General features: G+C 53.9%; 1 protein-coding gene across 1 annotated transcript; it reads right to left on the reverse strand.

The window, feature by feature from the left end:
* Positions 1-606: 606 nt before the first annotated feature.
* Positions 607-7,859, reverse strand: JPH4 (junctophilin 4). The gene is made up of 5 exons (XM_068966010.1): positions 7,481-7,859; positions 5,985-6,756; positions 2,470-2,588; positions 1,603-2,135; positions 607-690 (listed from the first exon to the last, which is right to left on the reverse strand). The coding sequence occupies exons 1-5, from the start codon at positions 7,857-7,859 to the stop codon at positions 607-609; spliced, it is 1,887 nt and encodes a 628-aa protein (XP_068822111.1).
* Between the last annotated feature and the right edge of the window lie 6,200 nt (positions 7,860-14,059).

Consider the following 14,059-nt stretch of genomic DNA (forward strand, 5'->3'; position numbering starts at 1 on the left):
CTCAGTCCTTGGAGGTGAGATAGGCTCCTCCGAGGTCAGAGATGGAGGCTGCATCCCTTCCAGATTTGTCACTAGGCCTCAGAGGGGCACCAGGCTCCTTGGGTCGGGGAATCCTGGCAGCACGGCCAGTGCCCTGCCCAGTCGACGGTCTTCTCCAGTATCAAGTGTACCCCTTCCCCACGTTCTTCCTTTCCACTCAGCTTCCAGGAGACTCCTCAGGACACCAGACCCCCACCCTCATCCAAGTTCAGGTCTAAAGAAAAGGCAGGGAGGGTGTGGGGGCAATGGTCTGACTTGGAATTGTGTGTCTCAGAGAAGAGACTCTGAGCGAGAAAAGCCCTTCGTATGTAAACAATCTAGAGAGAGAAGGGTTGGGTAGGAAAGGGAGCGGGAAAGACAGAGACAGAGCCAGAGGGAATGAGAGAATCTAAAAGGAGAGAGGGGAAGAAGAAGCAAGAGCTAAAACCAGAGAGGGCCAGAAAAGAAAGGGAAGCGAGAAGAGAAAGACAGGAGGAAAAAACAACCAGGGGGAGGAAAAGAGAAAAAAGGCAGGTCAGAGGAGTGAAGAGGCAGCGACCAAAGCCGGAACTAGGCCAGGCAGGTGCCTCAGGTGAGGAGCTGGGAGAACAGGAATGCCAGGCTGAGGTCCAGGAGGGCCACGGCGCCCACCACCAGCGGGTTGGCAGCTCCCTAGAGAGATGGGGAAAAGGCAGCCTCAGCGCCTGAGGACCAGGTGCAGCTACGAGTCCCACCTCCTGCCCTGGCTGAGGTGGCAAAGCAGAAGGGCCCCAGACACCCCTCCTCAACCTCTCCAACTTTTACTTTGGATTGCAAAACAGCCCTCTACTCCCAGGCAGAGCCCTGCCTTCCCTCTGGCTCCATCAAGTGAGCCCATCCTCCGCTCCTCTCCCCTCCCTGCAGCACGTGGCCCAGGCAGAAGGTGCCTGGCCTTAGTAGCAGACGTTGGCAGCAGGCGCCTTTACTGCAGTGAAGCAGAGGGATGAAGGGGTGAGGATGTGGTTGCTAGGAAACAGGAGAAGGCCTGGAGTCCAATCAGGGTAGAAGGTTCTAGGGAAACTCCACCCTCCCAGTTTTCTGCCTTCCCTATTTCCCTTCTTCCCTGGAGAGGGAGGGAGAGTCAGGGTAGGGAGGGAACAAGCTTTTCCTTTTTTATTCCTGGGCACCAAAGAGAGAAAGTGTGGAGGTGGGGGTGGGGGTGGAAATGATGTGAAAGGAGAGCACGGGAAGATGTTCTGGCTCGACTGATAATTATTCATTTGTAACCTTGGTGAGTTACTGTAACTGCTCTGGGCCTCAGTTTCTCCATGTGTCAAGTGAAGGAGTTGGAATGTGAAGGTCTTGGAGGTTCCTCCCAGCTTGAAAATTCTCTATTTCTATTTTTTTGAGGTGGGATATAGTCCAAGACTGGGTAGGCAAAAAGAAAGCCAAGTGCAAATCAAAGCCCCACAGGGGATCAGAGAGAGGTCTGGAAGTGATGATAGGCCAAACTTTGACGGATAGCAGGGCCAGAAAGGATGGGAGATTCAGAAGGCACAAGGTGGTGGGGTGGGGCGGAGGGCGGGGGCGAGAAGAGTTTCTTACCGGCTGGGCGGGCCTCTCCGTTGCAGCAGCCTCCTCAGCCTCTTCCACCAGGCACCCGGCTTCAGGACCCCTCAAGGACAGGCCCCTCAGGACTGGCAAAGCTGCAGGCTCTGACTCCGAGCCCCCTGGGGTGCTCAGCTGGGGAAAGGGCTCTTCATCCTCCCCCTCCTCCTCTCGAAGACTTCCAGAACTGTCGCTGCAGCCTCCAAGGAGTGGGGAGCCATCTCTGGGCTCTGGCCCTTGCATCCCAGCCTCATCCTCAGCCTCATAGCCAGCTAGTTCCTCTGCCTGCTCACCCGGGCCCCCCCACTCCTCAGGCCAAGCTTTGGGGCTGGAGAAGGGACCCCGGTCCCCTCCAGAAGGCAGTGGGCTCCGGCAGGTAGGGGGTCGCCAGGGTTGGTGGGAGGAGGCAGGACTGCTGGGCAGTTCAGGGGAGCCCTCTGAGGGGGTCAGTCCATTCTCGTATACCCCAGGGCTGTCTTCATCCAGGGGCTCGGTGTCGGAACCTTCGGAGTCCTGTCTGGGTCTGCGGCCTGGGGTAGGGACAGCTATGAATCAGACGTGCTGAACTAGCCTTGGGCTGCCAAAGATACAATTTTCTCTCTCTGTCTGGTCACCTCTCAGGACTCTGGTACCCCAACTTTACAGCTTCTCAATGCCAGGTCCCAACCCCCAGTCCTTATTACTCTATTTCTCAAATGCCTACTTTAGTCCTCAAACAACTGGGCTTGGTCCCCACCCTCTGTCCCCTTAGACTCTCATATCCTGGCTTTTCCCATCCCCAGGCCCCTGCAGGGATTCACTGCCCCCTTTTCCAAGCCCAGGTCCCTCCAGCTCCCAGGAAGCCAACCCCCTACCCCGCCTTACCTGGGGCTTCCAACATTGGCTGCAGATCTTGGGCTATCAGTTTGGCCATTCGAGCTGCCTCCACAGCCTTCTCAGCAACGCTGCTGGCTGCCACTGCCTTGAGAAGGGCATCTGCTGCCCTGTCGGGTTCCGGGGACAGGGTCTTAATAGACCTACTCCAGTCCCTTGACCCATCTCCCTCCCAACCCGCCACCCACCATGTCACAGCCCCCAGATCTGAGATCACCTCTGGCAGCTGCTCCCCTTCCACGGCCTGGCAGGGCAGCTGGCCTTTGCTTTCCTCTCCGATACCTGGGCTGTGTTTGCTGTTGTCACACCTTCCCGTTCTCGCACCCCTCCGCCATTCCACCCAATAGTAACACTTCCCTTCCTCCAGCTGCAGGGGCCAGGCCCTCCCTGCTGCCTGCAGCCCTGTTATTCCATTCCTGTCCTGCTCCCTCCCAGTGACAAATGAGGCCTCACGCTCTTAGCACCTCTCTGCAGCTCACCTGCTTGGTGCTCAGAAGCTATGCCACCTTGCTGTGTTGATACCTCCTGTGTTATGAGAATTTAAAATCTTTTCTTCAGCCACTTCTGTTATCACATCCTTCTCTACCCCTGATCACTGTCACTGCCCCTCACCCCATCTCCTCCTTTCTGAGCTCTGGAACTGGGTGGGTCTCCCCTTTCTGCCACTACCTATTCCCTCTCCCTGGTAACATGCATGCTTTCTCACCATTGTGATCATAGCTTCTGGGTGAGCGCTTAATCTCTCTTCCACAACCAGCCTTCAACCCTGCCCTGCTCCTTGTGTGTTAGTTGTTCTGTCATGTCCAACTCTGTGACCCCATGGACTGTGGCCTGCCAGGCTCCTCTGTCCATGGGATTTCCCAAGCAAGAATACTGGGTTGGGTAGCCATTTCCTCCTCCTGGGAGTCTTCCCAACCCAGGGATCGAACCCAGGTCTCCCGCATTGCAGGCAGATTCTTTACTATCTGAGCCACCAGGGAAGCCCAGCCTTGCTCCTTAGTTACAGGTAACCTTGAAGCATTATCAGTCCTTTCCTTTTTGTTATTTCTCAGTTTTCCATCTGATGTCAGATGTTTCCTCAATTTTCCCCTCCCTTTTACCCTCTGCTGTTATTCATAGATGCCTTATTAATTGCTATATTAGTTCTGTAATCTTGACTGAAGATAGGGTGTAGGATCAGAGGCAGAGGTAATCCTGACTGAAGGACCAGAGGTAAACGTAATCAGATAGACTTGCCATGGGCTTGAATGTATCAAGGCCTATGCCTCCCTCTGGCCCCGGGCTTGTTTTATCTGGCCTGGGAAAGTGATCTGGGTATCAGGGTCATGGTGTCCCCTGTCACCTTAGGTCTACTTGCTTTTTATATACCTTGGGAGATATGGTCAGCTTCCTCCCCTCAGACCTAGTCGGTCAAGGACTGTTAGAACCTGCTTGGAGGGATCTCAGATAACCCTGTTCTTCTGTCTTGTGGCTTTCAGGATCTGTATGCTTAGCCCTGTTCTGAAACTGAGCTGGTCTCAGAGTTTAAGGCAGGGGATTAGGATCACAGTTTGGGGTTGCATTGCGTTCTGTTGGTGGCCAGGAAACTGCAACATTGACAAGGGCCTGTGCTTTTCACTTTGGAGGGTATGGTTGGTCAGAGCCTGGCCAGTAGACCTAGTCTGTGCTCAGGAGTCAGGCCAGGCTCAGGCTACCTGAATGATGTAGTCTATGTGCACCTGCCGCTGAGGCTCTGCTGGTTCCATGGCAACCAGCAGCCAATCAAGTTTGCCAGGCCTGTTGCTGGGGAGATCAACCAGCTTCCTCCTACTGCCTGATCTTTCTGGCTACTGAGATGGGTTTTTCTTGCACATGGCCACTCCCTATTGAGCCTAAAGTGCTCCCTGGTGCTCTGCCCTCCCCCTTCCCTGGCTCAAGGCCCTGGACTCTAACCATCCAGAAACTCACATATATCCACACATAGACATAGACATTCTCTGGTTCAGGCTTCTACTCTGGATATGACCTATTCATTCACACACACACACACACACACACACACACACACACACACACTTCACACCCAAGCATGTTTGGACATATCTTGACTTTCATCCTCTGAATCCCTCTCAGATTTCAAACAAGATCCTTCAACTGTGCCCTCCCCTTTCAATAAAAACAATATCTAAAAATTCCTATGTGTAATTGTATAATTAGGAGCTTATGAACTCACTACAAATAGATTTTTGGCTTTCTTCAGTCACAAGCCATTAAGCACTTAAAATTAGGCTAGTCCAAATTGAATGTTGTACTCTAAGTGCAAAATATATACTGGATTTCAAAGATTTCAGAAAAAAAAGAGGGGGTGATATACAAATCTCTCCTTAATTATTTCATACTTATTTTAGGTTGAAATGATAAGAGTTTGGATACATTGGTTTAAATAAGATATATTATTTAAATTCATTTCATGTTTCTTCCTATTTTTTTTTCATATGGCTACTAGAAGATTCAAAATTATGTATTAGGCTTACATTATATTCCTACTGGACTGCACTGCTTGAGATAATGAGGTTCCTGATGCATGAAATGTAATCTGATTTACAGAAAGAAAATTTCATTTACAGGCAAGTCTGCTTCCTTCCAACCTTTATCAGCTGGGTTAAGGGAGGCCGAGGAGTCAGAGCTGAGAGGGACTATTTTTTCAGGTGGGTAGATCAGCTGTGGGCTTGCCTAATAACTCAGTTGGTAAAAAATCCGCCTGCAATGCAGGAGATCCTGGTTCGATTTCTGGGTCGGGAAGATGCGCTGGAGAAGGGATAGGCTACCCACTCCAGTATTCTTAGGCTTCCCTTGTGGCTCAGCTGGTAAAGAATCCGCCAGCAATGTGGGAGACCTGGGTTCAATCCCTGGGTCGGGAAGATCCCCTGGAGAAGGGAAGGACTACCCACTCCAGTATTCTGGCCTGGAGAATTCTATAGACTGTATAGTCACGGGGTCCAAAGAGTCGGACACAACTGAGCGACTTTCACTTTCACTTTCCAGATCAGCTGTACAAACTAGACCTTCCCCAGGCCTAAGGCTGAAATGTTGTCAGACTGTGGGCTGGCTTGGATGTGGTTAGGAATGTACACCTCTTGTCTCTCTGCCTGGGGCTGTTGCTCCCAGCAGCAGAGTCCTGGAGGCTGGATCAGCTACAAGACGAGGAAGACTAGGAACGTGTCTGAGCTCCAAGAGGTTTTCTGGGCCGGCACAAGGCAGCGCTCATTGCTACTCCCACACACAACAATGACACACTCCCTACAAAAGACACTGAGACACACTTATAGTCTAACAGGGCTTCCCTCAAATACCCAGCCACCCACAGTTACACCTAAGTCCACCTGTAGTCTCAGATATAAACACAACAAATACCCAGGGCTACAACTGCCAGGTCCTAGGTCCCCCTTTAAGCAACGCCCCCCTTCCGTATCCACGGAGTACATTCTGCCCTTCACCCAGCTTAGGGCTCTGCACTGGGTGCCCACCTGGCAGCGGCGATCTCCTGGAGCTGGCGGGCAGCGCTCACGGCTCGACGAGCACCCTCGACCGCCCTGTCCACCTTCTCCTTGACTTTGCCCCGGCGAAGGGCCAGAGGGAGGAGGCTGCGCACGCGACCCCCGTGCACCAGCCGGTTGCGCTTGTACTTGCCCTCCTCGCGGGAGCCGTCGGGGCGGGTGGTGCGCCCGTAGCCGTGCCGCCGGTTGCCCAACCACTCGCCCTCGTAGCGTAGCCCGTTGGAGCGCTGGCTCACGCCGTAGCCGCTGCGCCGGTCGGCGCGCCATTCGCCCGCATACACCTCAGTGGCCGAGCCCTCGATGAGGGCGGGCGGCGCTGGGGCCGGGGGCCCGCTGGCCTCGGAACCCGGAGGTCCCGTGCTGCCCACCTCGCTGCTCACCTCGCTGCGCAGGGAGCCCCGCTTGCTGCCCAAGGAGCTTCGGCGCCCGCCGGCCCGGAGCCCGCTGAGCAGTAGCGAGCGGCGGAAGAACCCGCCGGCCGCGGGGGTGCGCTTTCGGGAGGACGCGCCGTCACCGTCCCCGGGCCCGGCCAGCACGAAGCCTCCCCGGGAGCCAGAGGCCGGGCTACCTCCTTCGTCGCCGGGCAGGGGCAGGGGCGGGGGCGGCGTCGGGGGGTCACTGTGGCCGGAGTCCAGGGAGGTGCGGCGGGGCGAGCGCAGCAGCGCCGCCTGATGGTAGGGCACACTCTGGCGCACCCCGTAGCCGTGGCGCTTCCCCGCCTGCCACTGGCCCTGGTAGGTGCCTGCGGGGGGCGAAGTAGGAGGGGGAGAAAGAGTCAGGACCTGCCGTTCCTTGCAGCCCCAGCCCCATGCGCCCCTGGAAGCCTCAGAATCGGGTGGGAGAGCTGAGGGCAGTTGGCGTGGAGGTCGGGGAGGGGCTCTAGGAGTTGGGTCGCAAGGTGTGGAAAAGCCGAGTGAAGACTGGCAGGTAGCAGGAGATGCACGGGTTAGGGACGTGCGAGTAGACAGGGGAAAGCGGAAGGGACAGGCAGGCTGGGGTGTGCGCAGGACAGGCGGTCCAGAGGGCGTGAGGGGCAGGGTGACGGGGCTGTATACATGACACATGGCAGGCAAAGAGAACTCTCAGGGGCAAGCTGGCCGAGGAAATGTGAGGGGACAGGCAGAGCAGAGGCGCTAGGGACGGACAGGTGGAGGGGGCAGCGTGGGGGACTGGCAGACGGGGTGATGAGGGTCCGAGAGGCGGGATGTAAGGCTCAGGCATACAAGGAAGGGGTGAGGGCAGGCATGTGGGGGAGAGAAAAAACAGGCAGGGAACAGGCAAATGAGGAAGGCGTGTGTGATGATGACAGGAGAGGGCAGAAAGATGGGCGCAGGGGCGCTTATCGATGGGGGAGTGTAGGACGACAGTGGAGCACAGGGGCGTCTGGATGGGGAAAGCATAAGCGGGGCAGGCCAGCGGGGAGGCGCACGCGGACGAGCAGACAGACAGTGGGCAGGGCCCCGCACCTCCGTCGGAGTAGGTCTCGGTGCCGTAGCCGTCCTGGAAGCCGTCCTTCCAGAGCCCGGCGTAGCGCAGGCCGGACACGCTCTCCCACACGCCGCTGCGCCCCTTCAGCCCGCCCAGCCACTCGCCGCGGTACGTCCAGCGGCTCTTGCGCTCCACGCCCAGCCCTTCGCGCTTGCCCTGCTGCCAGTGGCCCTGGTAGCTGTGTCCGCCGGGCCCCGTGAAGACGCCCAGTGACTCGAAGCCGTGCGCCCAGCAGCCGCTGTATTCGCCCTGGGCGCCGGGCCCCGTGCACACGCCGTAGCCATGTGCCCGCCCCGCCTCCCAGCCCCCCACGTAGCAGCCCCCGTCGTCAAAGTCGAACTTGCCCCCGGGGGACATGCATGTAGTTGGCGCGGCCTCAGCCCCCCGGTGGCTCAGCGCATCCTGGGGCTGGAGAAGCCGGCTGGGGGCCTGGGAGCCGGGCGAGGCCTGGGGGCGGGGGCAGTTAGACCGGGGCCGGGCGGGGGTGCCCCAGCGCGGGCTGGCAGGGCCGGACCCTCATCCTGAGTGGCTGCGGAGAAACAGGGGGGAAGTGGCGAGGGAGGCCCCTCCTCTTTGCCCGCCGCTCCCCGGCCCAGTGGCTCCGGGGCACCAGCACCGCCCCCCAACCCCCCACCCTTCGGCAGCATCTTCCAGCAGCTCCTAAGCTTTGGGGGCACAGAGCTCCCCCACCCCTCTTTTCTTATAAAGGGCCGCTCCCAGGGTTTGGGGTCCTCACCCCTAGCGGGAGTCCCACTTTTCCAACCTGGAACCCCAAAGTATCGAGTATGGATGGCACTAGGCGGGGGTCCTTGGACGGGGGCTGGGCAGAATCGTAGGCCACCCGCTTCCCTGCCTGCTGTGAGGACCTCTCTGCCCCGGTTCTTTGGCTTCCCTGGCAAAGGTGGGGGGTAGTTGAAAAGGTACGGGGGAGATCGGAGCAAGGTGGGTAGAGGGCTTGGTGGGGGAGAGGATGGGGCTGGGGGAGGCTCTGCAGGGGAAAGGCGAGGGTGGGGATGGCAGACAGGCAGAAGGGCGGAGGCAGGTTACTCACCATGTGGGCTGGGGCTCAGGCTGCCTCCCAGGCACAGCATCCATGGCTGGAGACCTCCACTCCCACCTCGCCCAGGCAAGCCAAGCCCCCTCCCCTTCCGGAGAGACTGCTCCAACCCAAAGAGCCAAAGGTGGGGGAGCCGCAGGAGAGAGTCCCCTCTCTCCCCAGCTGGAGGAGCAGGCGGTGGAGGGAGGGGGCGCGAGGTAGTGGCAGGGGTAGGGGGAGATGAGAACAGTGTAGGGAAAAAAAAAATTCTGCCTTGGATGGAGATAAGGAAGAGGAGCTGGGAGCTGGATGGGAAGAAAGAGGGGGCTATCAAGAGGGGGTGTTTTTATTATTTTCTTCTCATGGTTGGGAGAGGGGAAAAAAAATCAAAATTCTGATTCCATCCCAGCACAAATCAATGTTTGCTCCCTCCCAGCATCGCGGGGGAGGCTGGGCCAGGCAGATTTAAAGGGGCAGAGAGAAGAGAGGAGAGGGTGGGGAGAGGAGGAGACCGGGCTGAAGAGGCAGCGGCGGTGTCAGCGCCGGGGGCGGGGCAGGAAAGGCCGGGTGCCTGCTCCACCTGCGCTGAGGCCGGAGGCCCGGAGCGTGGAGGATGAGAGGCACCGAGCCCCCCAGGGTGAAAAGAAACCCTGGGGTGCAAGCCGGGCGTGGGGTGAGGCTGAGAGGAGGGGAGAGGAGCCAGGGGGAGGAGACTGAGCTGAAGATGGGGGGGCTGGGGGAGGCCGAAGCCAGCCGGGGGAGGAGAGATGCTGGCGGGGCCGGGAGAGGGCGAGAGGAAGACAAAGAAAGCGGTGCTGGGATGAGAGCTAAGGCGGGGGGAGATTCTGTCGGAGAGGGAGAAAGGGGGGGAGACCCATTCGGGGCTGGTGAGGGGTGGCAAGCAGAAGAGAGGCAGGGGAGGAGGAGAAGGGAGAAGAAATAGATATGGAGACTGAGAGTGAAATAAGGGTTGTGAGGGAAGGAGAAAGCTCTGCACGGGGAGGGCGGGCTTGGGGAGACATCTAGGCGGGAGGAGCCCAAGCAGGGGCTGGAGGGCCAGAAGTGGTGTTTGTGGGGCCCTGGAGAGAAGGATGAACCTGCCAGCTGCTTGGACTGAAGCTAGGAAGCCTTTGGGCCTGGACGCCTGTGTCCACCAAGTCCACTGTCCTCCCTAAGAAACCGCTGCAGTGGACCGAGAGGCTCCGCACCTGCGCTTTCTGAGCAAGCTTGAAATGGGGCCCTGCCAGGAGGCCTGGCTGCACCATCCTCCACCCCCTCCAACTATTTCTCCCTGGGTTCTTCCCAGGGAGGGGAAGGGCAGACATGAGGGCATTGTTTTTGAATAGGGAACAGGGGTCTTGCTTGGGCAGTGCCACGAAGAACCTGGGTGTTTGGAGTCTTCTCTTTTGCAAACCTAGAGGCAATGACGTGCTTTTTTGGGGGGTGCTTCATTGTGGCAAGGTCCCCTTCAGCCTTCCGCTGCTCCCTGAGGCTCCCTGACCAGAGGGGCCACACAGCCTGGGTCTTCCCGTTTACAGACAGAAGTAGGCACATTCGTCTTTCCTCTCCTCAGCTTACTCAGACACTGAATCTACCCTGCCCCTAAGCATTAGGAAGGAGAACACTGTCCAGTTACCCACAACAGGGTAGAGAGTCAACTGCAAATGCTTTTCTTCTTCTTTTTTTTCTAGCTGCTTTCAGGATCTTAGATCTTGGACCAGGGATTGAACCCAGGGCCCCAGCAGTGAGAGCACTGAATCCTAACAACTGGACTGCCAGGGAATTCTCTCAAGTGCTTTCATTTTCACACAAGTTCTGGTCTACCCTATCATTTTACAGAGAAGAGAACAAGGCCCAGCCACGGTTTGAGGGGAGATCACTCACCCAAGATCACACAGTAGAGGTGGCAGAATTAGGATTAGGACAGACTTGAGACACCTTTTGAGCCCTATAATTCCTCCCAGGAATCCCTTGTACTTGAAATCTGCCCTTAAAGTCAGGAGATCCATTTTGAGTACTGAGGTAAAATAAAGAGCACGAAGTTTGGAATAAAAGGAAATTTCTCTTGCACATTGTTTTTCTAAAGGTGGATATGAGGTTGGAGAAACATGTTAAGCCTTCAGGGTTAGGACCACATCTAAGAGCTTAGCATGGAATGGGGCAACTGTGGGTCTACTTGGAACAAGGCTGCTGATGGAGAGGTCCTCCCTTCCTCTCTCTCTCTCTTTCTTTCTTGCTGAATGGAGAGTCATGTACATAGTTTACAATGTATCAGGCATGTTGCAGGGGAGACAGATCCAGTGGTGAACAGTCTGGTGCCTGCCCTCATGGAGCTTATTATCTAGTAGAGAAGACAGACAACTAACAAGCAATTCTAGACGAACTAGGGGTAGAAATAGAGAATAGCCTAACTTTTGCTTGCTCCCTAGGGAAAGAGCATTGAAGATGAATCCAGAAGGGAGTTGTGGAATAGGCCCAACTGCATTTCATCACTCACCCCTAGATACCGAGGCCTTCCTTCTCCACACAGCACACTGTACTATTCAGACCCTAAGATCCCCCTTTTCTCCAAAAAAAAAAAGAAAAAGAAAAAAAAGAAAAGTGGGGTAGAAAACAAGAAGAGGAAAACAAAGCTATGGGTCTGGGGATACTTGTGTTTTAGGGAGGAATGGTGGCAGGGTAAGTGAAAAGTGGGGAGCAATGCTTATTGGCAGGGTGACTCAGTACTGAATTCTAAGCTGCAAATCAAGGTATCGTCTGATGAAGTCCTTGGCAGGACTAGCCTGGAAACTGGGGGCACACACAGTCCTAGCCCCTCATATTGCCCTGAAAGGCAGTTTTCCAGCTCCTTTCTGGTCTGTCTCTACAGGTCCTATAACCCTTCTTTTAGGGTCAAGATGCCTTTTTTTTTTTTTCCTTTGGAGGATGCAGTGGTTTGTTCTGCCACCATTTACTAAGGCCTGGAGGGTCATAGAAAAGGGAACCAATACGAAATGAAGCAGCTCTGGACTTGGAGCCCCACTGTGGGTGGTCTTCCACCTGTGTTACTTCACTCAACCCTCATTACAAAACTGTAACTTTGAGCAGCCCAGACAGGAGGCCAAGAACTGAGCTAGCAAAGACCGACAGGCCTCTGACTCTACTGCCGGCTAGCTGGGTAAACCTGAGCACAGTCTCTAAGTTTTCCGAGCTGCAGTTTGTGTATTTCTAAAATGGGAACACCCTCACCTACATCTCAGTTTGTTGTGAGGATTGAAATGATCATGCATGAATAGCACCTGTGATTATATAGAGAGGGAAAACCACTTGGTTTAGTGCCTCGTACATAGTAAATGCCCAGTAAATGGGGCTTGAAAAATAGGTGGCAGTATGCCAGTTTAATAGGTGAGGAATCTGAGACCCAGAGGTTAACTTGCTCAGTGTTGCACAGCTAATATATGGCAGCCATTGGAGCTGAATATCTGTCAGACTCTCAAGGGAGTATTGTTTTAACATGCAATTTTGGGGGCCTATTTACTAAAGTTAAACATGTAGAAATAGGAAAGCACAGTATCAAGAGTAAAAATCACCCATAGTCATTGCATGACTAGCGCTCAAGTGTATTAATGTTTTCATACCGTCTTCTCCTCTATGCATATTTTATTTAACATAATTATTTAAATACTGCATAATTTTGTATCCAACTTATTTGCTTTGCATTACACTGTAAGCAATTTTTCATATCATTAAAACATCCTTGAATTTTTAATGACTGTAATATTTCACTGTTTGGATGCAACATAAATGGTTGAAGCATTCTAGGATAGCACATTTATGCTATTTATAGTTTTTATTATTAAATATTAACATCAATTTTTTTTTCTTTTGACCATGGGATTCTTGCTCCCTGACCAAGGTTTGAACCCACTCTTTTGGCATTGAAAATGCAGACTCCTAACCACTGGACCACCAGGCAATTCCCCCAGATTAACACCTTTTATACAAATCCTTGCATTTCTGATGCTTTTTTTTTTTTTCAAACTCTGAAACATTTTTATTAAATGATTATGCCCAGAGTTAAAATTTAAATCTGATGCTTTTCTTAAAAAATGTTTTGGGAATTCCCTGGCAGTCCAGTGGTTAGGACTTGGTGCTTTCACTGCAGTGGCCTGGGTTCAATCCTTGGTCTGGGAACTAAGATTCTGCAAGTCACGCAGTGTGGCCAAAAATACATATAAAGTTTTATCATAGAAAATTTCAAGCCTATACCAAGATAAACAAAAAATAGAATAAAAAACTCCTATGTGCCCATCCCCCAACTTCAACAGTTACCACTTTTGGCTAATCTTGTTTTCTCTTCTATTTATTTCAAAACCCAGGTATCATGTAATTTCAGTCTGTTGATTTCTTGAATGGAAACACTTGGTAAGATTTTGGGTTTATTTGGCTAGAATCACTTCTAGAAAGGTTGCACAAATTTGTACTCTCACCAGTTGTGCATGAGAATGCTGGTCTTAGTGCCTTCATGTATTTGTCATGTAGCCACGCGTTCCGGGAAACAGACTCACTCAGAAAGACGATGCAGGTAGTGGAGTGCAGTTTATCACACCGGCGGGCCCAAGGCGGAGTCTCCTCTTAGCCAAGGACCCCAGCCAGTTTTTGTGAAAACCTTATATACCCTAAGTGTACATGCCCAAACCCACCTCCCCAAATTCCCTGAAACTAATCTGAACAAAGATACAATCAAAGGTAACTGGTGATTCATATGCCTTAAGCCTAGGTAGTTAACAGTGGGCAATTATCAATAGGCCTGTGGTCATACTCCAGTAAGTATAATAGAATGTATGATTCTAATCAGTTACACAGGTAATTAGTGTATTCTTTTAGGCTATGGAACAGCCCTGGAGCCTGGTTTTCCAGTTGGTGTGTTGTTTCCATAGATACTGGGCATATAGCTCAAAGTCCACGGTTCGGCCCAAGATGGAGTCCTGCTTTCAAGATAGAGCCTGTTTTGTCTATTTCCTCTTTCAGTCACACACACACACACACACACACGCACGCACGCACGCACACACGCACGCACGCACACACGCACCCCTTTGGCCAACTTGACAGGTAAAACATGCTTTTTTTCATGTACATTTGTTTGATTGCCAAGCTTAGACTGAGAAGGCACTGTAGTGGAGTGAACCCCCTGAAGCACCCTGAGAAACATGGTGATATCTCCTGGGGACCCCATCAGGGGCCGGTAGGCTTAGAAGTTCATCTTCCAATGTTGCTTCCCCTTCCAACCCCCACAGGGCAGGGAGGAGCTTGGGAAGCTCTCTCGCCTCATCCCGTTGGCAGCCACCAGGGGTCAGGATGGAGCCAGAGATCCCTGTGGTGGGAGAGAGGGTAAGAATGGCCAGTGTCCAGACACTGCATTCTCTCTGTCTGGCCACGGCTGTTGGGACACATAGCTTCCCCTGCTCATCAGATCATGATTCTAGAATGTTCAGGATGCTGTCTTTCCCTGTGTGACCACTCCTGCCTCTCTCTGCTC

Source organism: Capricornis sumatraensis, chromosome 2, assembly GCF_032405125.1.
Source record: "Capricornis sumatraensis isolate serow.1 chromosome 2, serow.2, whole genome shotgun sequence".
Classification (NCBI taxonomy): Eukaryota; Metazoa; Chordata; class Mammalia; order Artiodactyla; family Bovidae; genus Capricornis; species Capricornis sumatraensis.